The 24,715-nt window shown below is 42.9% G+C and overlaps 1 protein-coding gene across 2 annotated transcripts in view; it reads right to left on the reverse strand.

Annotated features, from left to right (window-relative positions):
* Positions 1-24,364, reverse strand: part of SLC35F3 (solute carrier family 35 member F3) — a 146,972-nt gene extending 122,608 nt beyond the window's left edge. Inside the window, exons 1-2 of one of the 2 annotated variants that reach the window (XM_063124376.1) lie at positions 24,217-24,364; positions 23,185-23,414 (exon numbers count right to left, since the gene is read on the reverse strand). In XM_063124376.1, the coding sequence (XP_062980446.1) occupies positions 23,185-23,414; positions 24,217-24,269 (283 nt within the window). In that variant the 5' untranslated portion in view covers positions 24,270-24,364. Of the gene's footprint in view, positions 1-23,184; positions 23,415-23,751; positions 23,808-24,216 lie in introns of those variants that run through there. The other variant, XM_063124377.1, reaches the window with a different exon arrangement.
* Between the last annotated feature and the right edge of the window lie 351 nt (positions 24,365-24,715).

Consider the following 24,715-nt stretch of genomic DNA (forward strand, 5'->3'; position numbering starts at 1 on the left):
GGAACCTCTCGTGCAAGCATTGAGTCATTACTGACTCTTGGAGTGACACCAGCTTTTGCTGACGTTTTCTTGGCAGGCCTTATAGCGGGGTGGTTTGCCGTTGCCTTTCCAGGCCGTGATTACCTTTCCCCCAGCTAGCTGGGTACTCATTTCACTGACCTCGGGAGGATAGAAGGCTGAGTCAACCCGAGCCGGCTGCCTGAAACCAGCTTCCGCTGGGATCGAACTCAGGCGGTGGGGAGAGTTTCAGCTGCAGAAACTGCTGCTTTACCGCTCTGCGCCACACGAGGCTCATAAGCTTGAATAAACACTACCCATTTCCCATTTATCAGCTTGCCAAAGTTGCTTGGAAGTAGACAGCTTTGTTGACAACAGCACATATTCATCCTGAGCCCAATCACAAATTAAGATTTAGTTTTGGCTTGAATAGTGTGTGCAACTGACAATGTTTTAAAATATGATAATTTGTGTTGCTATCGAATGTAAGGTCTAATAATGAGATGAAAAGGTGTTTTTTTAAAATGGCCTTTAAACTGTGTGAGTGTCTTCGCTTACCATAAATAAAATCCCACACACCGTGCAGTTCTGACTGATTGTAACAAGACTTAAGCTGACTGATTCCCACTGATTGTAACAAGTCTTACGCATACCTACCGCTTTTTGAAATTGTGCCAAGTGTGACTAACAAAAATAATGTCTTGTAGAGTGCAGCTTTATCTTGGTGCCTTGAGGAAAACTGGATTTGCTTGAAATACACAATTCCCCAGAAGTGGACATGCTTCATATGATTACTTTTTATGGTAGCAGAGTACATAATCATGTATATACTGTATTTTCTGGCGTATAAGACTACTTTTTAACCCAGGAAAATCTTCTCAAAAGTTGGGGGTCGTCTTATACGCCCAGTATAAGATGACTTTTTAACCCAGGAAGATCTTCTCAAAAGTTGGGGGTCGTCTTATACGCCCAGTCGTCTTATACACCGGAAAATACGGTATATAAAATGGAGAGAACATAAAGAAAAATGTGGCTATACTAAATTCTTATTAAAGTAACACACAAGTATTATCTCACTACTTCAAACAATTGTTTGATACAAGTTGTTATGAGCATCTAGTTTGAGATTCTTTGGGGTTATGGGATAAATCGTCATAGGGTTCAAACCAGCCTTAGTCATGCCTAGGGTAGACCTCAGTGGAACAAGTTGTTTTAAATCTCTTACTGTATTTTAAATCATTGCCTTGCTGCTAAGTTTTATTTTAGTTTTTATTTTTATTTTATACTGTGGTGTTAAACTTTTATTGTCTCTTATGATGTATTTTATGTTTGTAATTGTTGTGAACTTTCTAAAGAGCTTTGGCTATTGGGCAATATAGAAATTTAATAAGTAAATAAATAAGTTAGTAATGATTGAATCAAATACTATCAAATACTGTTGGTGGCTGCGTCACATAAACAACAGGGCACAACTGCACAGTCACGACAGGTATTGAGAGCACATAGACAAGCCCCAGGGGTAAGGGAGGAATCTTCCCGGGTCTTATCAAACACAATGTCCAGGTTCAGGAACCGTCTTCCCCCTCCCCGCTTGAGAACTCAGCCTTTGTTGGAGTGGGAGGGAGCACCAGAATTGACAGATCCCAGAGTCCGCCACAGGGTTAAGTGGGAGGGACTGAGAGGAGACTGACTGCACATCAGAAACTGGATCAAGAGACCCTCCCTGAGGGAGGAGTCAAGTAAAAGCCTGTTGATCACAGCGGGAAACTGTCCATTTAGTTGTTCATCAGCCGCCCAGCTTCATATGGCTAATCAGGCTTAGAGGAAAGCTCTTAGCATTCACATATGGGACAGGTGTCAAAAGGTGGTTTTTACTGAATAAAGACTTTGTGGGTTGCACAGCGAGTCTCCACTGCCTCACATTTTGGTGGGAGGGCTTGGAATCCCGACACCACTCTCATCCCCAACAGGCAGCTAATAATTCCCTGGAGTGGGCTGGGCAGTGTATGTGGGGTGGAGTGGAATGCCACAGGCTCTCCTCTTTCACTCTCCTCTGCCCTCCCTGCCTCTGGGCAGTTTCCCCCCCTTCTTCCCACTTAGCTTTACTTCCCATTCACAAGCTACTTTACTCAATAAGATCAAGGGCCTTGACTCTCCTAGAATGCAGCCTGTTTTCTCCCTCCTTAAAGGTACAGAATATCACTTTTCTGCAAGGGAGAAGGGGAGGAGATGCAAACCTGTGATCATTGGCTGCTGCACACCTATGCAATTGCTGAAATTAATTTCTACTCCCAGGACTTCACCCACCCCACCCTAAACTAATGGCGCTTCAGTCTCCATTTCCCCCCACAATCGCATAGGAATACTCCAGTTTAGTGGGTTACATGTGCTGTGGAAGGAGATAATTCATTCTCTAAAAAAGCGGATTTGGCCCAATTAGCTTCACAAGGCATTTCCGTTTGAATTGGGCCCAGCTTACCAAGTCGTTAATGTGAGGAAATTTGCCTGGTTCTTAAATGTAGTAGAATATAGCAGTACAGGTGACCCTGTAAGATTTTAACTTACTGTGGGTTTGCTGAAATTCCACCCCTAGTTACTGACTTGGTCTGTTGCTATGGTGTGAAGACCTATCCCACCATGTATTGCTGCTGTGTTTTTTCACTACCTCTTTTATCCAGGAAAGTAGATGTGTATGTTTTTTAAACAAACAATTTGTTTAGGAAAGTGGATGGGTTGGGTTTTAAAAAACAACAACACCTGTTCTCAGAGTCTAAGGGCTCATACACCAAGCAGGATATTCCACTATGAAAGCAGTATATAAAAGACAGGAGCCACACTACTGCTTTATAGAGGTATTGAAGTGCACTGCAGGATTTACACTACTGCTTTATACTGGTACTGAAGTGCACTGACAACTGTTGGGGCTAGGGTGACTATATGAAAAGGAGGACAGGGCTCCTGTATCTTTAACAGTTGCATAGAAAAGGGAATTTCAGCAGGTGTTAGTTGTATGCATATCACACCTGGTGAAATTTCCTCTTCATCACAACAGTTAACGCTGCAGGAGCTACACTGCAGCTATACTGTGACCATATTTAAAAGAGGGCAGGGCACCTGCAGCTTTAACTTTTGTGATGAAGAGGAAATTTCACCAGGTTCCCCATATATACAAATGACGCCTGCTGAAATTCCCTTTTCAATACAATTGTTAAAGATACAGGAGCCCTGTCCTCCTTTTTATATGGTCACCCTAGTTGGAGCCCATTGACACATCTACACCAAGCAGGATATAACACTATGAAAGCGGTATATGGCATATGTTATGGGCCCCAACAATTGTCAGTGCACTTCAATATCGCTATAAAGCAGTAGTGTGGCTCCTGCCTTTTATATACGCCTTTCATAGTGGAATATCCTGCTTGGTGTAGATGAGCCCTTAAAAGTTCATTCAAACTGATGATTGTGTTGTTGAGCTCAAAGAGAGCAATAAAACATTTCCCCCTCTATTTGGAGCCATTTCATTTCTCTTAGGAACAAGTTCTGCCTTTTAAAAAAGAAGACTGAAGGATTAAAAGCAAGTCAAAGCCCTCTGTTGCTTTGATATTACACTTCAGATAACTGCAAATATATAAATCTTTACAAATACATAAACATCACTAGGAATATTGGCATAGAAATCTTAAATTTAAGATCTGCAACACATGGTGGGAAAGCAGGAAAGACAGCGGCAGTGTCCTGCTATTTACTGTGTTATCTGTACAGCACCATGTACATTGATGGTGCTATATAAATAAATAAATAATAATAATAATAATAATAATAATGGTTCCTCAAAAGACAAGTATAGATCTATAGTTCAGAGGAGCAGCTTCCCCAATCAATATCAGCTGCCATCTACTACTAATACAGAGGAGCAACTCACCTAGTGGTGCAAGTGCAAAACCTTACCAATCGATAAGAACCCCAGTCATTAGCATATGTTAGAAAACCCTGCCATGTTTTCATCAGCACAGATAACCAAGAAAATCCATGGTGGAAACTTGGTAAATTGGATGTCTGTATTGGGCCTTGGGGCTCCTCTACACCAAGCAGGATATTCCACTATTAAAACGGTATGAAAGCGGTATATAAAAGGCAGGAGGCACACTACTGCTTTATAGCACTACTGAAGTACACTGCAGGACCTACACTACTGCTTTATAGTGGTACTGAAGTGCATTGACAACTGTTGGGGCCCATGACTCAACTACACCAAGCAGGATATAGCACTACGAAAATGGTATGAAAGCGGTATATGGTATGTGACATGGGCCCAAACAGTTGTCAGTGCACTTCAATAAAGCATTAGTGTGGCTCCTGCCTTTTATATACCACTTTCATAGAGGAATATCCTGCTTGGTGTAGGTGAGCCCATGGATGGCTATAAAGAGAAGTAGAACAATTCCTGGAGAATAATTCTGAATCAACTTCTATTGGCCATGATGGAACGACTGTTCATAGGCCGAGTAACAGCTGCTAGGGAACAAACAACCGAGGAGAGCTGTTGCCATCATGCTTTGCCTGAAGATGTCCCCCAGAAGCATGTGTGGGCCCACTGTTGGAAACAGGATCCTGGATAGATGGAACCTCACAGGGCTCTTATGACTTACATTCATTAGATGCAGAGGTGGGGAACCTGTGACCCTCCAGATGTTGTTGGTCTGCAATGCCCAGTAGCTCCAGGCATGCATGTTTCCCACAAAACAGGCATGATGGGATTTGTAGTCCAACTGGTTCCCCACCCCTGACTTAATGCAACAAATATTAATTCTATAAATTCTTCAAACATCTTTAATAATAATAATAATAATAATAATAATAATAATAATAATAATAATTTATTACCCACCTCTCCCTCTGGATCGAAGTGGGGAACAACACCAAATAAAACATAACACATAAAATTAGTTAAAAGAGGATATAAAATCAATACAATATTAAAATAACAATTCCAGCATCTTAAAATTCTTAGGTTTAAAATTCATCTGCGTAGGCCTGCCAGAAGAGACTAGTCTTCACAGCTGTCTTAAACTGCATAGAAGGAACATTAAAATCAGGAAATATGAAATTAGTACAGATAGTCTTTCATGCTTGAAATAAATTGTAACGGCTACCTCTGTGCTCTTTCCTATTCTATTGGAACAGAAAATGGTGGTTGAATTCCCAAAATGAGAGAGTTTGGATGAAAGACTGGCATTTAATATTCCAGTGCATCAGTGGGAAGAGGCATTTTTATCAGGCTGTTCCCTGGATTTTAGCACATGTTAAAGACAAAAGAACTGCTACAGCCAACTGGGTTCATAACCATGCATACCATCTCTCATGATCTAATAAACAGTTTCTTAAATATGCATTTCTACTATAACTTGGCTGAAATTTCCTTTTTATTCAATGCCAAGACAGCTTCTTCCTGACAGCTTAGAATATGAGAATTTAAATACAACGTGATAATCTTGCAGTTTGTGCAATAAAAAGCATTTATAATTAGCAAAATTCTACCTGTTGAAAAAAGGTGATGCTAGGGAACTGCTGCTGCTTGACCTCGTGGTGTTTAGGGTTCCTCAGGGCTCTATTTTGTCCCCTATACTCTTTAACATCTACATAAGGCCGTTGGGGGAGGTCATTTGGAGTTTTGGGGGTGGGTCTCAACAATATGTTAATAATACCCAGCTCTGTCTTTCCTTTTCAACTGATGCTCAGGAGGCTGTGAAAATCCTAAATCATTGCCAGGATGCAGTGGAGGATTGGATGTGGCAAGAGAGGTACTGTTGGTCAACCTAAGCCAGGATTGGGGAATACAACTTGTTCTAGATGGGGTAGCACTCCCTCTGAAAACTCAGGTATGCAGCTTGGCAGTACAGAAAGATCTGATGATAGTGATTCATGCTATAATTACCATATGGACAGGAGAACAGGGCTCCTGTATCTTTAACAGTTGTATAGAAAAGGGAATTTCAGCAAGTGTCATTTGCATACATGCAGCACCTGGTAAAATTCCCTTGTCATCACAGCAGTTAAAGCTGCAGGAGCCCTGCCCTTTTTGTAACTGGTCACTCTAGCTATACCAATCAACTGTTCTGTGGGGACCATGATGACAAAACATTCTCATCAAGGTGTGAAAAACTATATTGTCAATAAAGGGCCAAAGGAAGTCCACATCACCCCATTCTCTTATACACTACCACCAGGACCTTTAAGGCTCAGGTCCAACCCTTTTTACCATACAAACCTGTACTGTTCCTTTTTATTACCTCCCTCTTATGTAACCAAGAGCAGAAGGCATAGGAATTTATAAACAAAGAAAGCTTTATTAATTACAGTAATATGTTGTTGAATAATAAACAAGTAATTCTTAATGGTTCTTTCAATATATGTTCTCTCATACATAGTACTCTAGATCACACTCTCAAACAATCCCCTCACAATCATCACAGATCTCTCCATCAGTTCTAAATCCTAAACTCCTACCCACAGCTCTATCCTCTCTTTCTTAGAGCTCCATCACACGTACTTTTTTCCCCTGTTATGCATCCATGATTTCCACCTCCATTTCATTAGCGCATCAAGCGCTGGTCACTTTCACATACGTGCGTTGTTGCACTATTTCACCTTGTTCACTTTTTCATCTGTGCCGGCTCGTGCTTCCTAGTATCACCATTGTAGCGGCAAAATCTCTTTTCAATTATTTGCTCTCCCGCTATTGCTCCCACCCCACCCTGCCACTTCTTCTTCCCCCTCCACTTCATTGGTTCTTGTGGTTGATGGACATTCTAATGGACATGGGTGCCTCCCTCCCCTCTTGCTCTGGTTTTGTGGTCTAAAGTTTAGCGATTTAGCACTTCATTGGCTGGGCAGTGAACTTTTGTACAGTGGGCAAAAAAAAAAGAGGGAAGTTGAAATGGGTGGATGATAAGAGCAAGGAGAGTGCAATTGGAGCAGCAAAAGTCTGTTCAACTGACTCAGTGCACTGGAGGAAAACCACCTCCACCCTCCTCTTTCAACAAACACCCCCCCACACACACAAAAGCGGGACCTTCCAACAAAGCGCGAGGATGGCAATACACAGGGACAGAAGAGTGTCTTTCTCCTGCATGGAGAAAAAATACCGCATTTTCCTTGCCCTAGAAAAACACAGAAAATGGAGGGGAACAGGTGAGATGACTGCAGGACAGAGATGACGTCATGTGAGGGTTGTGAGGCAAAACGGTAAACAAGGCAGGATGAAAGTGCAATAAAATGCTGGTGTGATGGAGCTCTTAGTCCCTGACTCTATCCTCTCTGACTCACACAGGCCATGGCTAGACCAGGCCTATATACCAGGATCATCCCTGTGCATCCAAATGACACACAAGGGATCCTGGGAGCAGGCAGGGATGACCCCTCCATTTGCCTGGGATAATCCTTAGGTCTAGCTAATAAGGCCACAGTTTATAGAGCACACACACTCTACACTCTAGCCAATCAGCACAAATTATGCAGATCCACTGTTCCTGTCGCTCATCTCTCTCTCTCACCATAGAAATACTCACCATAAAACATGGAGATATAACAGGACTACATAACTATAAACATAGATTCATTATATACAGATCACAGCTGCCTTGGAAATATTTATCCAAAATAAGGAGTTTGATCTTTCACATTTTTCTCATAAATTGCTAAAGTCTTATTACCTATAATTTTAACAGGAAAAAAAACCCCAAATGATATATTAAAAGGTATTATCATATGAAGGTTGAATCAGTTTGATTCTAACAAAGGGATTCCAGCAGAGCATTTGTGTTGACATGCTGTGGCTTTCCACTGACCTAGGAGCCTTCTATGAGAAAGATTTTATTTATTTATTTATTACATTTTTATACCGCCTAATAGCTGAAGCTCTCTGGGCAGTTCACAAAAATTAAAATGATAATAAAACAATCAACAGGTTAAAAGCACAAATACAAAATACAGTATAAAAAGCACAACCAGGATAAAAACCATGCAGCAAAATTGATATAAAATTAAAATACAGAGTTAAAACAGTAAAATTTAAATCAAGTGTTAAAATACTGAGAGAATAAAAAGGTCTTCAGCTGGCGATGAAAGGAGTACAGTGTAGACGCCAGGCGGACCTCTCTGGGGAGCTCATTCCACAACCGGGGTGCCACAGCGGAGAAAGCCCTCCTCCTACTAGCCACCTGCCTCACTTCCTTTGGCAGGGGCTCACGGAGAAGGGCCCCTGTAGATGATCTTAAGGTCCGGGCAGGTACATATGGGAGGAAGCGTTCCTTCAAATAACCTGGCCCCAAACCGTTCAGGGCTTTAAATGTCAATATCAGCACTTTGAATCGGGCCCGGACCTGGACTGGCAGCCAATGAAGTTGTAAAAGGACTGGTGTAATGTGATCTCGCCAGCCAGTCCCTGTTAGTAAACGGGCTGCCCTGTTTTGTACCAGCTGAAGCTTCCGGACCATTAAATTTTCCTAGTTCAACTCAGGAAAGGAGTAACAGTTGCATAAGATAAGATAGTTGGGGAAAAGAAGAACAACTGCTGGCTAGACAATTGTACAGGTTTGGGTTATGACACAAATAAGTGAACATAAAATATTTGTCAGAAGTAAACTAAACTAAGAAACACTTAAGATTTGAAATAGTAAAAAAAAATAAACCTGCAGAAGAGAAGCAAATGTTATCCTCTTTCAGAGATTTACACAAATGTGTAGCTAAGCAATGCTGACAAGTAGTGAAGCAAATATATTACTTCCCAAAACAACAGCTGAGAACATTGGGAAAATAACGAATTCCTAAAGAAATTCCTATTTTGTGGGAAACATACATCAGCATTTCAAAAGAAATCATTTGAGAGAGAAACTACAGGGACAAAACTTGAGTTCTCACCAGGACATTCCACCTGTCCTCACAGAACCAAAGATTGGTTCTCACAGGATGCAACTTCTGTCCTAAGAAGACAATGGCACCGGTCCTCATTGACTTCTCTGCTCTGTTTTGCTCCCGGCTCAGAAATGGCCTGTGTGGCCTTACTGCCGCACGTTCCAAACCTGACCACCTTCAACTTTGTTTGGATTGGCTAGGCGTCACAGGGCTATGCAAATCCTTTATTTTATTTTATTTTCTCCAACTTCCAGCCATATGGGGGAGGAGTGCCTGGGAAGGCTCTTTGCATGCATGCATGCTGTGAATGCATGGGCAGTAGAAGAAAATGAAGCTGGCACCCACATACTGAGGGGCAGTGATACAGGGGAAAGAAATTCACCAGTGCCGCATGGAGAAAGGGGACGCACAAATTCTGGTTTGTCTTTAAACTTCACAGGTGCAGAGACCACCCCGACTTGTGATTTCCACCACCACTAATTAACAACCTTATCTTCCATGAGTAACATAACAAGTGCTGGACCACTTTATTTAGTTATTTATATCATGTTTATCTTGCCCTTTGGCCAAAAAGATTCCCAGAGCAGAATACAAAAATAAGAAATAAGGCAGTCCCTGCCCGCAGGCTTACCATCTAAAAGACACTACACAAAAGGAAATGAGACTGGGAGGGAGGAGGAAACAAAAAAAAATTCAGGTATTAGATTTTTAGTTGCAAATAAGAATTGGATTCCCTCCCCCTTTTTGATCTGTTACTGTTTTTAATTTTTTTTTAACATGCTTTTAATTTTACTATAGGTTTAATTTTATTTTAACTTTTGTAAATTTATATTTATATGTTTTAATTGTACATGTTTTAATTTTGTAAACTGCCTTGAGTCCCAGTACTGGGAAAAAGGTGGGATATAAATAATAATAATAATAATAATAATAATAATAATAATAATAATAATAATAATGGTCTCATGTTTATGAAGATGCATCTGAAGGCATAGTATTGCTGCAGCAATTGGTCAAGTCCGGCCGACCACCTGTGTGCTTGCCCCTTGCCCCTCATGGCTCATTACATCAAATAAGGAGGGGATCACCGGCTGGGTCCAGGAGGTTGTAAATGCCTCCTTGAGAGAGGGAGTGGTGCCGGCCTCTTTAAAAGAGGCGGTAATTAGACCACTCCTGAAGAAGCCTAACCTGGACCCAGAGGATGTTAACAACTACAGGCCGGTGGCTAATATCCCCTTCCTGGGCAAGGTGCTTGAGCGGGTGGTTGCAGGACAACTCCAGGCACTCGTGAATGAAACGGATTATCTAGATCCATTTCAATTGGGTTTCAGGCTTGGTTTTGGAAAGGAAACTGCCTTTGTCGCCCTGTGGGATGATCTCTGCCGGGAGAGAGATGGGGGGAGTGCGACCCTGTTGGTTCTCCTGGACCTCTCAGCGGCTTTTGATACCATCGACCATGGTATCCTTCTGGATAGGTTGTCTGAGCTGGGAGTGGGAGGTACTGCATTGCAGTGGTTCCGCTCCTACTTGGTTGGCCGATTCCAGAAGGTGGTGCTGGGGGATTATTGCTCTGTGCCGTGGCTCCTAAGCCATGGGGTTCCACAGGGCTCTATCTTATCCCCTATGCTGTTTTACATATACATGAAGCCACTGGGGGAGGTTATCCAGAGATGTGGACTGAGATGTGATCAATATGCGGATGACACCCAGCTCTACCTCTCCTTTTCATCAAACCCAGGTGAGGCAGTGGCTGTTCTGAACCAGTGCCTGGGCACGGTAATGGACTGGATGAGGGCTAATAAACTGAGACTCAATCCAGACAAGATGGAGGTACTGTTAGCAGGTGGTTCATCTGTCCGGCGAGGTGATGTTTGCCCTGTCCTGGACGGGGTTGCACTCTCCCTAAAGGATCGGGTCCGTAGTTTGGGGGTGCTCTTGGATCCAGAACTGTCACTTGAGGCACAGGTGAACTCAGTGGCAAAGAGCACCTTTTATCAGCTTAGGCTGATATACCAACTGCGCCCTTATCTGGACAGAGATAGCCTAGCTACAGTTATCCATGCTCTGATAACCTCTCGTTTGGATTACTGCAATGCATTATACGTGGGGCTGCCTTTGAAAACGGTCCGGAAACTTCAACTGGAACAAAACAGGGCACCACAGTTACTAACAGGGACTGGCCGCCGAGACCACATCACGCCAGTCCTTTTCCAGCTTCATTGGCTGCCAGTCCAGGTCCGGGCCCAATTCAAAGTGCTAGTATTAACATTTAAAGCCCTAAACGGCTTGGGGCCAGGTTATCTGAAGGAACGCCTCCTCCCGTATGTACTTGCCCGGACCCTAAGGTCATCCTCAGGGGTCCTTCTCCGCGAGCCCCTGCCAAAGGAAGTGAGGCAGGTGGCTACCAGGAGGAGGGCCTTCTCTGCTGTGGCACCCCGGCGGTGGAATGAGCTCCCTAAGGAGGTTCGCTTGGCACCTACGTTATATGCTTTTAGACGCCAGGTGAAGACCTTTTTATTCTCCCAGCATTTTAAGTCTAAAAATAAATTTTAACTTGGTGTTTTAAATTTGTAATTTTGCATTGCTGCTGTTTTTATCTGGTTGAGCTTTTATATTGTATTTTATATTATGGTTTTATACTATTGTTTTATACTTTGAATGTTTTTAATTTTTGTGAACCGCCCAGAGAGCTCCGGCTATTGGGCGGTATAGAAATGTAATAAATAAATAAATAAATAAATAAAATGATTACCAGGCATACGTCATTATACTATTTGCTTCTACAAAAATTCAGTACAGAACCTAACATCTTTAACTCATTCTAATTAAGAACCTAACATCATTAACCTGATCTGATAAGAAATCAGAATTCTGTGGAGATCCATGCTGCATTATACGTTATAGATAAAATAAGAGAGAGACAAAGGCCGTGTCTACACCAGCCATGCATTCTGTGATTATAGTGAAGTCATCCCTACTAGGGCACAAGACATTCACCTACTCCTGCAGTGATCTAGGGTTGACCACTCTGTTTTCCTGGAATATCGCTGCCTGGATTTGTAGTGGCTTTTCCGGCTCTCTTGCTACAATTCCAAAGTCCGCAGCCGGTGTGGCCCCCGTTCCCAAAGCTGTTGTTGTTTGCCATGAGCTCCAGGCTCGGCAAACAGCCAACCCGCTGTCAGGGGCATGTCCTGCGGTTTCGAAGGTGTGCAGGAGTGGATTCCACCATTGTCGGCACATTTTTTGATTGGTTATCAGCATGTTTTGGCACCGACTGAGTGTATTTTTTTTTTAACACAAACTTATCAATGTGCGGGAGTGCATCTTTGACAAAGTATCTATCCTCCCTGCATTGCTGTGTGTCTGTGCTGCTGCACATCTCGGAGGAAGTATTAAAAAAAAATTCTGTGTCCCGCACCCATCTGTCCAGTCCTGCCCACTTCTCCCAATACGTATTCAGAACCTCCATCACAGGGCACACAACCTCCTGCAGTGGCTCTCCTTTACTTTTGGGAAATGATTTCGGAAGCGGGAAACCTTGCAATTATCCCTCCGCTGTTGAAAAAGAGCTGTAGGTATAGATTAGACCAGAGAGAGACACACACACAGAGAAGCATTGCATACAGAACCATATTTTCCTCTCTTTGATCCCCTTTAGAATTATCCCACAACATCTGTCTAATTAACTTCCTCCATAATCTATGTTTACTCTTTTGGCTGGTTATTTCCCAAAAGACAGGCATGCCTTTTTCACTGGGTGAGTTTGCATATCACACTAAGTCATCTTGAGAATAAATACAGCCAATGCAAGCGGGCCAGAGTGGTTCTTATATGTTCGAACTTTCTGGTCCTAGTTATGAATCTGGCCGCTGCATTTTACATGAGCTGCCGCTTCCAAAACATCTTCAAAGGCAGCCCCATGTAGAGTGCATTGCAGTAATCTAATTTGGAGGTTACCAGAGCATAGACCACTGAAGCCAGGTTATCCCTGTCCAGATAGGGGCGTAGCTGGGCCACCAACCGCAGCTGGTAAAAGGCACTCCATGCCAGCGAGGCCACCTGGACCTCAAGTGACAGAGACGGTTCTAAGAGAACCCCGAAAGCTACGAACCTGCTTCTTCAGAGGGAGTGCAACCCTATCCAGAACAGGTTGAACACCCCGCCCCCCGATCCAGTCAGAGGAACCACCCACTAACAGCATCTCAGTCTTGTCTGGATTGAGTTTCAGTTTATTAGCTCTCATCCAGTCCACTGTAGCAGCCAAGCACTGGTTCAGCACATCTACAGCCTCATCTGATGAAGATGAAAAGGAGAAGGAGAGATGTATGTCATCAGCGTAATCATTCCCAAAGTGGCCAACCAAATGCCCATGGGAAGCCCACAAGCATGGCAGAAAAGGGAGCGGGTCAAAAATGTCCTATGCTTTTCCCCATTGCCACCTGTTTTGCAGTGAAAGTAGTGTTTCTGCCAGCAGCCACTGACTGGTAATCACCATGTTATGTCACAGAATGCTCTTGAAAACATACTATGCTATCACATAGCATCTTTATCAGAGGGCTTTCTGTGACATAAACTTGATGGCTGATGGCTGCTACGAGAAGCACCAGTATGTTTCACACACACCCTTATTTATTTATTTATTTATTACATTTCTGTACTGCCCAATAGCCGGAGCTCTCTGGGTGGTTCACAAAAATTAAAAACATTCAAAGTATAAAACAACAGTATAAAACCATAATATAAAATACAATATAAAAGCTCAACCAGATAAAAACAGCAGCAATGCAAAATTACAAATTTAAAACACCAAGGTAAATTTTATTTATAGACTTAAAATGCTGGGAGAATAAAAAGGTCTTCACCTGGCGTCTAAAAAGCATGTAATGTAGGTGCCAAGCAAACCTCCTTAGGGAGCTCATTCCACCGCCGGGGTGCCACAGCAGAGAAGGCCCTCCTCCTGGTAGCCACCTGCCTCACTTCCTTTGGCAGGGGCTCGCGGAGAAGGACCCCTGAGGATGACCTTAGGGTCTGGGCAGGTACATATGGGAGGAGGCGTTCCTTCAGATAACCTGGCCCCAAGCCATTTAGGGCTTTAAATGTTAATACTAGCACTTTGAATTGGGCCCGGACCTGGACTGGCAGCCAATGAAGCTGGAAAAGGACTGGCGTGATGTGGTCTCGTCAGCCAGTCCCTGTTTGTAACCGTGTTGCCCTGTTTTGCACCAGTTGAAGTTTCCGGACCGTTTTCAAAGGCAGCCCCACGTATAATGCACTGCAGTAATCCAAATGAGAGGTTATCAGAGCATGGATAACTGTAGCTAGGCTATCTCTGTCCAGATAAGGGCGCAGTTGGTATATCAGCCTAAGCTGATAAAAGGTGCTCTTTGCCACTGAGTTCACCTGTGCCTCAAGTGACAGTTCTGGATCCAAGAGCACCCCCAAACTACGGACCCGATCCTTTAGGGAGAGTGCAACCCCGTCCAGGACAGGACAAACATCACCTCGCTGGACAGATGAACCACACGCTAACAGTACCTCCGTCTTGTCTGGATTGAGTCTCAGTTTATTAGCCCTCATCCAGTCCATTACCGTGCCCAGGCACTGGTTCAGAACAGCCACTGCCTCACCTGGGTTTGATGAACCCAGGTTGTCATTGTACCCTTCTGTATTCCCTGCTCAGAAAGGCCCATGAATGGATGGTAAAAAAAAAGTAGGGGAGCACTTTGGCTCAGCTTAAAAAGGGATTGCTTTGGCTCCACATATTCTGCTCCTTGCCCTTTATCACCTTGCTATATACGAACTGCAAAATTGCTTGTAAACATTGCAGAATGCCAAGCTCAGATTGTAAAGTAAAAGACTTAAATCTACTATTCACCCTTAAAGCAGTATAAAACAACTTTCAGTTTTTACTTTCAAGCATAAGCTATGATTATGACTTGAATATCAATGAACAAATATATTAATATTTGGAAGTGTAATTTCTTTGACTTTAATTACTGGTTGCTTAATGAAAACACAGAATGCAAACTTTAACATTAGGCATGTCTCAGCTTAAAACATCCTTCCCCAATTGTGGTGACCCCCAGATATTTTGGACTATAAGTCCTACCAGCCCCAGCCAGCATGGCCAATGATCAGGAATAATGGAAGTTATTGTCTAAAACAACTGAAGGCAACAGAGATTGCCTAGCTTAGAAATTCAATGTTACTCCTGTCTACTTGGAAGTAAGTCACACTGAGTTCAATGGAGTTTTCTCCCAGTTAATTCAAATTTAAATCTCCTCCTTGGACTTACAAACATTGGCAGGTATACTTATTATCAAGAAAGCTCTCTATCCGCGAGCCCCTGCCAAAGGAAGTGAGGCAGGTGGCTACCAGGAGGAGGGCCTTCTCTGCTGTGGCACCCCGGCTGTGGAATGAGCTCCCTAAGGAGGTTCGCTTGGCACCTACATTATATGCTTTTAGACACCAGGTGAAGACCTTTTTATTCTCCCAGCATTTTAACAGTCTATAAATAAATTTTAATTTGGTGTTTTAAATTTGTAATTTTGCATTGCTGCTGTTTTTATCTGGTTGAGCTTTTATATTGTATTTTATATTATGTAGAGTGACCATATGAAAAGGAGGACAGGGCTCCTGTATCTTTAACAGTTGCATAGAAAAGGGAATTTCAGCAGGTGTCATTTGTATATATGAAGAACCTGGTGAAATTCCCTCTTCATCACAACAGTTAAAGGTGCAGGAGCTATACTAGAGTGACCAGATTTAAAAGAGGGCAGGGCACCTGCAGCTTTAACTGGTATGATGAAGAGGAGATTTCACCAGGTTCTCCATATATACAAATGACACCTGCTGAAATTCCCTTTTCTATACAACTGTTAAAGATACAGGAGCCCTGTCCTCCTTTTCATATGGTCACCCTAATAGTATGGTTTTATACTGTTGTTTTATACTTTGAATGTTTTTAATTTTTGTGAACCGCCCAGAGAGCTCCGGCTATTGGGCGGTATAGAAATGTAATAAATAAATAATAAATAAATAAATATCCCTGCCACAGAGTTTTCCTCCCAATGCAAGCTTTGGAATAGTGACTTTAGTCAGGCCTGCAGCGGGGAAGGGAAGAGTGGCCCTGTTCAGAAGACACCTTAAACCACATCTTTAACCATGGTGAATAAGGCATTCCCACCTGCTGTAATTCTGATAATTATCACCTCCCCTCCACTCTCAAGCAACACTAATAATTACGTGAAAAGTGCACATTAAAAGAAAGACATATTTAACATCACATCTAGTTTCGCTCTCTGACCTCAAACTAAGACTGTACTATTGTACTGCCATCCTAACATATCTTGATGTGTTAGCCCAGCTGCTTGTAGATTTGGGTCAATAAATTCATTATGGCTCTTCCTCTAAACAGTTTTATTTAAAAAAATATAGAACTAAGTATAAAACCATGGGCTCATCTACACCACACAGGATATTCCACTCTGAAAATGCTATATAAAAAGCAGGAGCCACACTACTGCTTTATATCAATATTGAAGTGCACTGACAACTGTTGGGGCCCATTAGAGACGCCATATACCACTTTCATACTGCTTTCATAATCCTATATCCTGCCAGGTGTATATGTGTCATGGGCCCCAACAGTTGTCAGTGCACTTTGGTTGGTACCACTATAAAGCAGTAATGTAAATCCTGCAGTGCACTTTAACACCGCTATAAAGCAGTAGTGTGGCTCCTGCCTTTTATATACCACCTTCATATCGGTTTCATAGTGGGATATACTGCTTGGTGTAGATGAGTTCTAAGCCTCCTGTTAATAGAAATCTATGCTTTTTGAAATACTGGCAAAACTCTAATACTAATAAGTGGACTCAGTATTGTGTGTAAAAACTTCTGTAGCATTTACTTCAGTCATCTGTGGTTGCAATTCACCACACAGCTGGTTTTGATTGGACTTAAGAGCTCATAAAAAAATCTTGAATAGTAGGAGTAGCACAGCTACCTTCTCTTCTAAGATAAATTAAACAAGTCATGCACCACTGAATTAGTATTTGAGGCTTCTTCCTACATCACTTCAGTATTTTCTTTTTGAGGGTAGACAATGTGGAAGTCAGTTAATTCAGCTGCAATAGAAATTTGAAAAAGATGCAAAGACATAGACGAGCTATAATAGGGACAACAACATGAATAGGGATGCTGAAACCATAGGATTAGTACTCCTGAGCAAATGAGACTACAATGCCTGCAACAAAGTGTGCATATCTATTTCTCCATTTTTTTTCACCTTCGGTGTCATGGTCTGCTCTGTAGCCTTATAGGAGTTATTAAATACTTTAATGTAATGAAGAAAAATGTACAGTACAGAAAATGACCGAAGATACATTATTTTATCACGCTGAAGTCTTGATTGAAGGGGATATGAAACTTATAAAACCTGCCCATAGAGGTGGTTTTTTTTTTTTTTTTTCCAATTTCTAGTTTTAGAAATGAATTGGATATGAACATTGCTTCACTTCCAAGAGTCTATGTCAGGGGTCCCCAACCCCCAGGCCATGGACTGGTCCCGATCCGTGACCTGTTAGGAACCGGGCCGCGCAGGTGAGCTGCTTTCACCCACACCCACCCCAGCGTACCTGGGCGCGGGGCACCATCTCGCCTGCCCAACCGAAGCGAAGCCAGGACGCTGGTGTGGGGTGGGGCAGCTTCGGAATGGTGTGCCCGGCTGGAAGCCGCTCTGGGAGAGCGACTTCCGGGCGCGCTGTTCCGAAGTCGCCTGCCCCAGTGTCCTAGCTTCGCTTCGGCTGGGCGCCCACCCAGCCGAAGCGAAGCCAGGACGCTGGAGTGGGAGCAGGGGCAGGCTTCCCAAAACCATCCCCTCAACCCCCGACCCCCAGTCCATGGAAAAATTGTCTTCCACAAAACCGGTCCCTGGTGCCAAAAAGGTTGGGGACTGCTGGTCTATGTAATATCTGTAACATAATTAATTTTTTATGGATTCAACAAATTCATTATTGATTGCTTTCACGCTTCAACTTTTCACTGGGGAGAAAGGAGGTATGGACTGCAACTCTTATCATATTTCAAATGTGTTTTTAGGGCCACAATCCAATGCATGGATGGCTGGGGGATACTAGGAACTCTAGGACCTATTTATATCTAAACTTGTATAGGATTGTGTCCTTAAAGGAGCTTTCTTTTCTTTCTTTTCTTTTTCTTACTGTAAAGGGACAATAAAGCACTGGTGTCTATAACATCCATGCAATACCTTGCAATACCACTGAAATATCTAAAGCCAGGTCAAATCATGGCCTGTGTGTGGTCATTATCTTCAAGCAGAAAGCAAGAGCACAAAGAGCAGGAAAGATGATCCCAAGCTACTCTGCTCTTCCCTGCCCTCTAAACTCACTCAATGGAGATATCCATTTCCCAGCCTCCACACCCTTATTTTATTGTGACTATAAATTGTGCCGTAACGCTGGACTAGCAAGTGGTATGCCTCACACTAAATATTTCTTTCTTTGTACAACAAATGTTTGGATTGTATCGTTAACACCGCTGAGTGATAGCCGTATGGAACAGTTGAAGTGATATAGTTAAGAAGCCTTAATTTCAGTATATACGAACACCGTTGGGCAGTTTTCTGGGGGGAAATGACTGAACATGACTACTGTTTTTTCTTCCTCTTAAGATATCCTTAATGACACTGTGGTGCATTCAAAAGCACACAAAAACATTAGCGTTTGCATTTCTCTACCCCTTATAGCTATCAGATTCCTAGAGAGATCAGCAGCAGCTGGCCCTACAGGCTACTTTCCAACAGGTGGCAGGTGAGGAAGCGGTTTAGTTCCCAGCCCCAGGTGCTAGAGGAAGCTTGTTTATTATCGCCCTTCATTCTTGACCCAGAATTTAATTTTCACATAAGGAATGGCTAATCTGAATACAACAGTGTGCTCTAGAGTTCACTATATACTATGAGAATATTTTTGCAAGGAAATCTCTAGCTGCTTGCAAAGTATTTATGTGTGACCATATCATGATGCTCCATATTACAAATTAATGTTCTGGTACATGCAAAACACTATTAAATATTGTTGTGGGGAGTTCACATTGCAACTAAGCTTTGTTTACAATTAGTTTTCAAAAACAAATTTTAAATTCCAGCAAACAGGGTATAATTGAGCTACTGACATGACCTTTCTTATTTCACCAAACAATCCACAGTTGCTCAACATGAAGTCAATTGGACTATTAGTCATCATGTCAGAAAGGAGCATTAATATCCAGCTTGGAAGCTGGCCCTCCCATAAGGTCCAATCTGGTGGAAATGCCAATAAAGATATTTCTCTTAACTGACAATAAGGCTATTCAAAAGACAAGGTACTGCTCATTTTAAGGCTGAAGGAACAAAGCCTGCAAGGTAGTAATAATTATCACAGAGGTACACAGGAAGCCAGTTTTTGCTAAAAGAGCCAAAAGGATCAACACTTTGTGCAAGACATTGTATTCTCTCAGGTGTCTTTCAGTATTTTGTTAAAAACAAAACAACTGAGGATGCTTTATGAACAACTGCATAACCCTGCATAGCAAGTATCCAACCTCTCTCTCTCTCTTTTATTACTATACAGTGCTTCTCTTGTCAGATTGGAGAGGGATAAGCATATAACAAAAAGTATTAATTAGCATGCTGTATCATGAAAGCTATGTCTTCACCTCAAGAGAGCTCTGCAACAGACACATGCACATACAAAATACCTGTGAAAACTTTTAGAATAACCCACCCCAACCCTACAATTGTGCTAAATTCTGGAACTATAAGAAATTAGATTTGAATATATAAGGAACTATCCTCTTGATGTCAAATTCAAGAATATTTGAATCTCAAGGTCCAGGAACTTACACAGTATATTAAAACAGAGAATGCATGTTCTATAAATAAAATGGTTACCAACGAATGCATTAAAGGCTTCTAAGGGTACTTTCACCAGTGACATAAAAGACATGTTCATTCTACTACTGTGATAGTATTTTAGAACTTGTGGATATTGTTATTAGATCTAGAGTAGAAAGCACCCTTTTAAAACTCAAATCAAAATCATTGTTATTTATTAAAAATGTTTAGCCTGTCTCTCTCAAAAAAATTATACATCTCTAAATACAGAATATAAATGAAATAAATCCTGAATGTTCAGGGTTGGGGTGGAAATATAAGTTCATGAACTTAAAAGTAGTAAAAGTTTTCTTGAAAAGAAAAGATGTTCAAAACCTTCTCAAGACACAAAGAACAGAACTGAAGAAGGCCTCTTTCAGGATAGAGTTCTGTCACATAGGTCCAGCACCATGAGACTGTGCTCCATGCAGTGCTAGAGAAACAGTGACACCTGGAGCAAAGCCTTTTCTGGCTATCTAAGTGAACCAGCAGCCTTATTCAGGATCCAGGTGGTATATGGCTTTGGAGGTCACCAGCAGCAGAAACTTTAATTATGCCTGAAAAGTAAAATCAGCCACTGCCATTGCAATTGTCATAGTACACACTGCTAGCAGTGACTTGGACACTAACTTGGAAGAAGAGGGTCTGAGACAGTAGCACCACCCACAGAAGAATCAGAACTGGAGCCTGTCATTGAGCCTAAATCCAGCAACCACGGATCACTGGAATTGGAAACCTCCAAACCAGGACCCCTCCAGAAACTGCAAATCAAGAAACCAGCTGCTTCCAGAGGCCTTGGTTGCCAGATCAATTCACTACATATAAGCAATATGCCTGACACTAAGCAATGGAGTGCCAAGCTTTAGGCCAGAGGCGTGTTCATGTCCCAACAAGGTGAGAGAGCCTGGGTAGGGTAGTCAGGCTGAAGGACTACATAAGATAATATGATGTTGATCTCCTTTCTGGGACTTGTCCATGGTGCTGAAGTCTCACTGACCATTCTTGCTTTCTGATTTCCTTCCCAGTTAGTCCTGTGTTCCAGCTGTTTGCTTTGATCCCCTGCTGAGGAGGATCCTTCAGACTCCACTATAGATTCGTCTTTTCCAGAGCTGGATGATAATTGCAGAGGCCTTATGTGAAGTTATTGTCCCACTCCAGAACATAAGAAGGTAATGAATTTCATAATTTAATGAACATGTGGGATGATCATGGGATGATCTCAGGTTCTAGACTTATATGAGAGAGAGGGTGTGTGTCTCTCTATCCATTTTGTCCACACCATGCATAATTCTGTACACCTCTATTATGTCTCATTCACCTTTTTTCTAGGTTAAACAGTGTCAGATGTTGTAACCATTCCTCGTAGGGGAGTTGCTACAGCCCCTTGATCATTTCAGTTGCTTTTTTCAGAAAATAGGTGAACAGTTGCATATTTTTACCAGCAAGAAGCAGGCCTACATTGAGTGCATTATAGAAGTTGAGCTATGTTTCAAATACATGGATGGTACTTGTCAAGTCCCTGTGCTACAGGAAAGGGTGTAACAGCTGTTTCTTCCAATGAAGATAATATGTGATGGAATGAGTAACCAAAAATGAATTGTAATAATCCAATGTAATGCAGGGCTGAAAAGAACGACTAGGATGTATATTCGCTCAGTTAAAGGAGGCAAAGCCCACCTAAGAACCCCAGCTGTCATCATTTATACTTTGTCTGCATTGAGTTATAACCTATGCATCCTCATCCAGCTGTCAGACACTGGTTCTCCTCCTAGATCGTCATAGAAAAACAGGACTAGACATCATCACCATCATATTAATGATACCTCATTCCAAAGCTTCAGACAATCTCAGCCAGTGACTTCATGAAGATATCTAAATACAAAATTCTGACACTCCACAAGTCATTTTCCATGGGTCTGAATAAATACTTATTCAGATATTTAATATGAATGACACCCAGGATGAATATTTATAAGCTGATGGGATGGGTCTTGCACAAGAAAGTTGCACCATTATTGAATGCACAATATCCAGGATCCTCACCTGGGGACACGGAATTTCCTGAACCAACATGTAGAAAGAAAGGAAAATAAGTGCATGGTTGTGCTTCCTTCCGGGTAATCAGTTGTTGTTGTTGTGGTGGTGGTGGTGATGGTGCCCCATGCAGATGCACGCAATTCAAAACATGAGTTTTGGCATTTCTTACAGAGGGAGGGAAACCTATATTTTTGTATGCTAGAACCCCATATAATCTGTAGCTATCAGTGCTCTCAAATATCAGAGAAATGTTTTTGTCAAATTTTGGAAGCATAAAACTGTTAATTATGATCATTGTAGTGTTGTGAGCCATAATAAATACACATTTAACTGCTGGGTTAAAGAAATTCTGTAAGAATTATTTGAAGCATTTAAAATACATTATTTAATGTATTCTCACAATTACATATTTAAGTCTCTGCATGAGAACTTACTTCACAAACAAGCCTGATTAATATATTTCACTCATGGTATTTAAATACAAAAGAGCAGTACCTTAGTACTAAAATTAACATAATTAATGGTAAAGCATGAAGAGCCCACTTTCTTTAGATTAATACAATATGTACTAAATCAGTATAGCAGTAGATGAAAGCAATCCATTAAATCATCCAGCTGTGAGACATTTTCCTGCATTATAATCGAAGATCAATGCTTTGTATTAAAAATGCAAACTTCAGTCACCCTTTAATGTAACAGCTTTTCTTTTCTTTTTCTAAAGAGGGCCTTTGTACCACAGTGACCTTTTTACAAAATTCACATTTGATCCCAGCTTGAGCACTAAGCTGAAATCGTTTCCCCAATCTGAAGAATTATGTTTTATATAATAATCACCATTTTTCCTCAGAACACTAGAAAGTTCAGCTGATCAAGCCTTTTATAAATTTGCATTTAACTCTTCATGATGTCACAAGATTTAGAAACAGTGGGCACATATGCACATAGAAAGAGGGCATTCTTTCCCTCTCCCCACCAATCCACTATCAGTCTCATCACTGACTAAAAAATGTATACAAGAAGTAATCGGACTGAGATAAAGAAAGACAGTGGCGGAAAAAGAGCAGCAGCAAATTAGCCAAAGCACAAAGGGGATTCCTAATCTACTTTAATAATAAAATATGTGAAATTCCATGGTCAGGGTCTATCACCTGTGGAATAATTTATGGGGTTAATTCCAGAGTACAACCTCCAGGCAGCTTGAAAGGAGACCAGCTCCTGCTGACAGAAAGTTGAGGGAGGGGGAATGGAGAGCATGGTGGCTGCTGATGCTGCTCCAAGGAGAAATGGGTAAACCAGGGACTTACTTTTGTAGCTGGCAGCCCAGGGCTGATAGCCATAATAACCGGTAATCCGCAAAATCCTTTCCTCAATGGAAGTGAGTCCCACAGAAGCACTGGTGAGATCTTCCATAGATCGGGACCATTTCAAATCCTCTTTGATCGCCTCATCCACCACTAGGTATTTGAGCTGCCGGAGTTGAGGGCTTATGTCTGACAGCCTCCTGGGGCTGACATCTGGAGATCTCCTCATGCCACTAGAAAGGAAAGAGGGGAGGCAAAAAAAAACACAAAGCTGTAATAAATGCAAGCGCTCGCTGCCGGATCACCATCACAAGGTATTAATAATGTAAGAAAAGCACACACAAGGCATGTTAGGCAGCCGAGGAGGGGGAAATGAGGAGGGCACACGGCACAAAGAAAAGCATCCCCTTAGATGTCCTGCCTCCCCCAACCTAGTGCCCTCCAGCTGTTTTGGACTACAATTCCCAGCATGCCAGACCACTGATCATGGGAGTTGAAGTCCAAACCATCTGGAGGGCACTAGGTTGGGGAAGGCTATAATAAATGCATATACGCACTATAGGAAGGCACCTCTTAAAAGCACGCCAGAACAGAACCCCAGAATTCCTCAGTGCATCCCGAGAGGGCTCGAGATGCTGAGAGAGAGATGGGGGGTGAGGGTGGAGGAAGATCCGCCTTCACTGCCTGCCGAGCTAGTAAGGGAGGCTCCAGGCGAACTTTGAGTCCTTCCCCGCCAAAACCATCATCTCTTCCCCCGCCCCTCCCCACTTCTGTTTCTTGATCCTAATATCCAACAATGAGTAGAAAAGAAGAAGAACACCGAGAGAAAGGAGCCCCCACCCTGAAAACTTTGCTGCCGGTGGTCCTCCCTCCCCTGGGGGGAGCCGAGGGTCCTCGTGTGCACTCCAAAACGAGCAAGTAGCGCTGCCTCGCCTGACCCCCCCCCCCCAACGCTCCGAGTCCCGTTCTCCCCCACCTCCATGCCCTGCCCAGGGCAGCCTGCGCCGTCCCAGGTAACCCCCCCCCCTCACTCACATCGCAATGGTCTTGCCCCTCGTCGTGCCGTTGGGAAACTCTCGAATCCCCATGGGGAAGAGCAGCGGGCCAGCGGGGGCTCCCAGGCTTCAAGGAAGGTGCAGCCGCCCTGGGCTGACCGACACGCTACACACGGGAGGGAAGGAGAGAGGCGGCGAAGGGGAGCGGCGTCCGCGCGGGTCGCGACGGCGTAAGAGAAAAGACGGACGTGGTCAAGCGGGCGGGCTAGTAGCGCTTCTGCCTCAGCAGCAGCAGCAGCAGCAGCAGCAGAGTTTGGCGCGGCTGTCCGCTGAAGGAGAGCAGTTACTGCTGGTGCTGCCTGCATGCGAGTCTGCCTTCGTCCCCAGCGCCAGCGAGGCGTTGGCTCCTGGCTGCAACCTGCTGTCGTCGCTGCTGCTGCTGCTGCTGCTGCTGCTGCTGGAGAAGAGAACCGCTCGGCGCTCCGCGCACAGGCAGCCGCTCTCCAATGCTGCCTCCTCTCTCTTTTCCCCTAGGGGGA

This window comes from Elgaria multicarinata, chromosome 4, assembly GCF_023053635.1.
Source record: "Elgaria multicarinata webbii isolate HBS135686 ecotype San Diego chromosome 4, rElgMul1.1.pri, whole genome shotgun sequence".
NCBI lineage: Eukaryota > Metazoa > Chordata > Lepidosauria > Squamata > Anguidae > Elgaria > Elgaria multicarinata.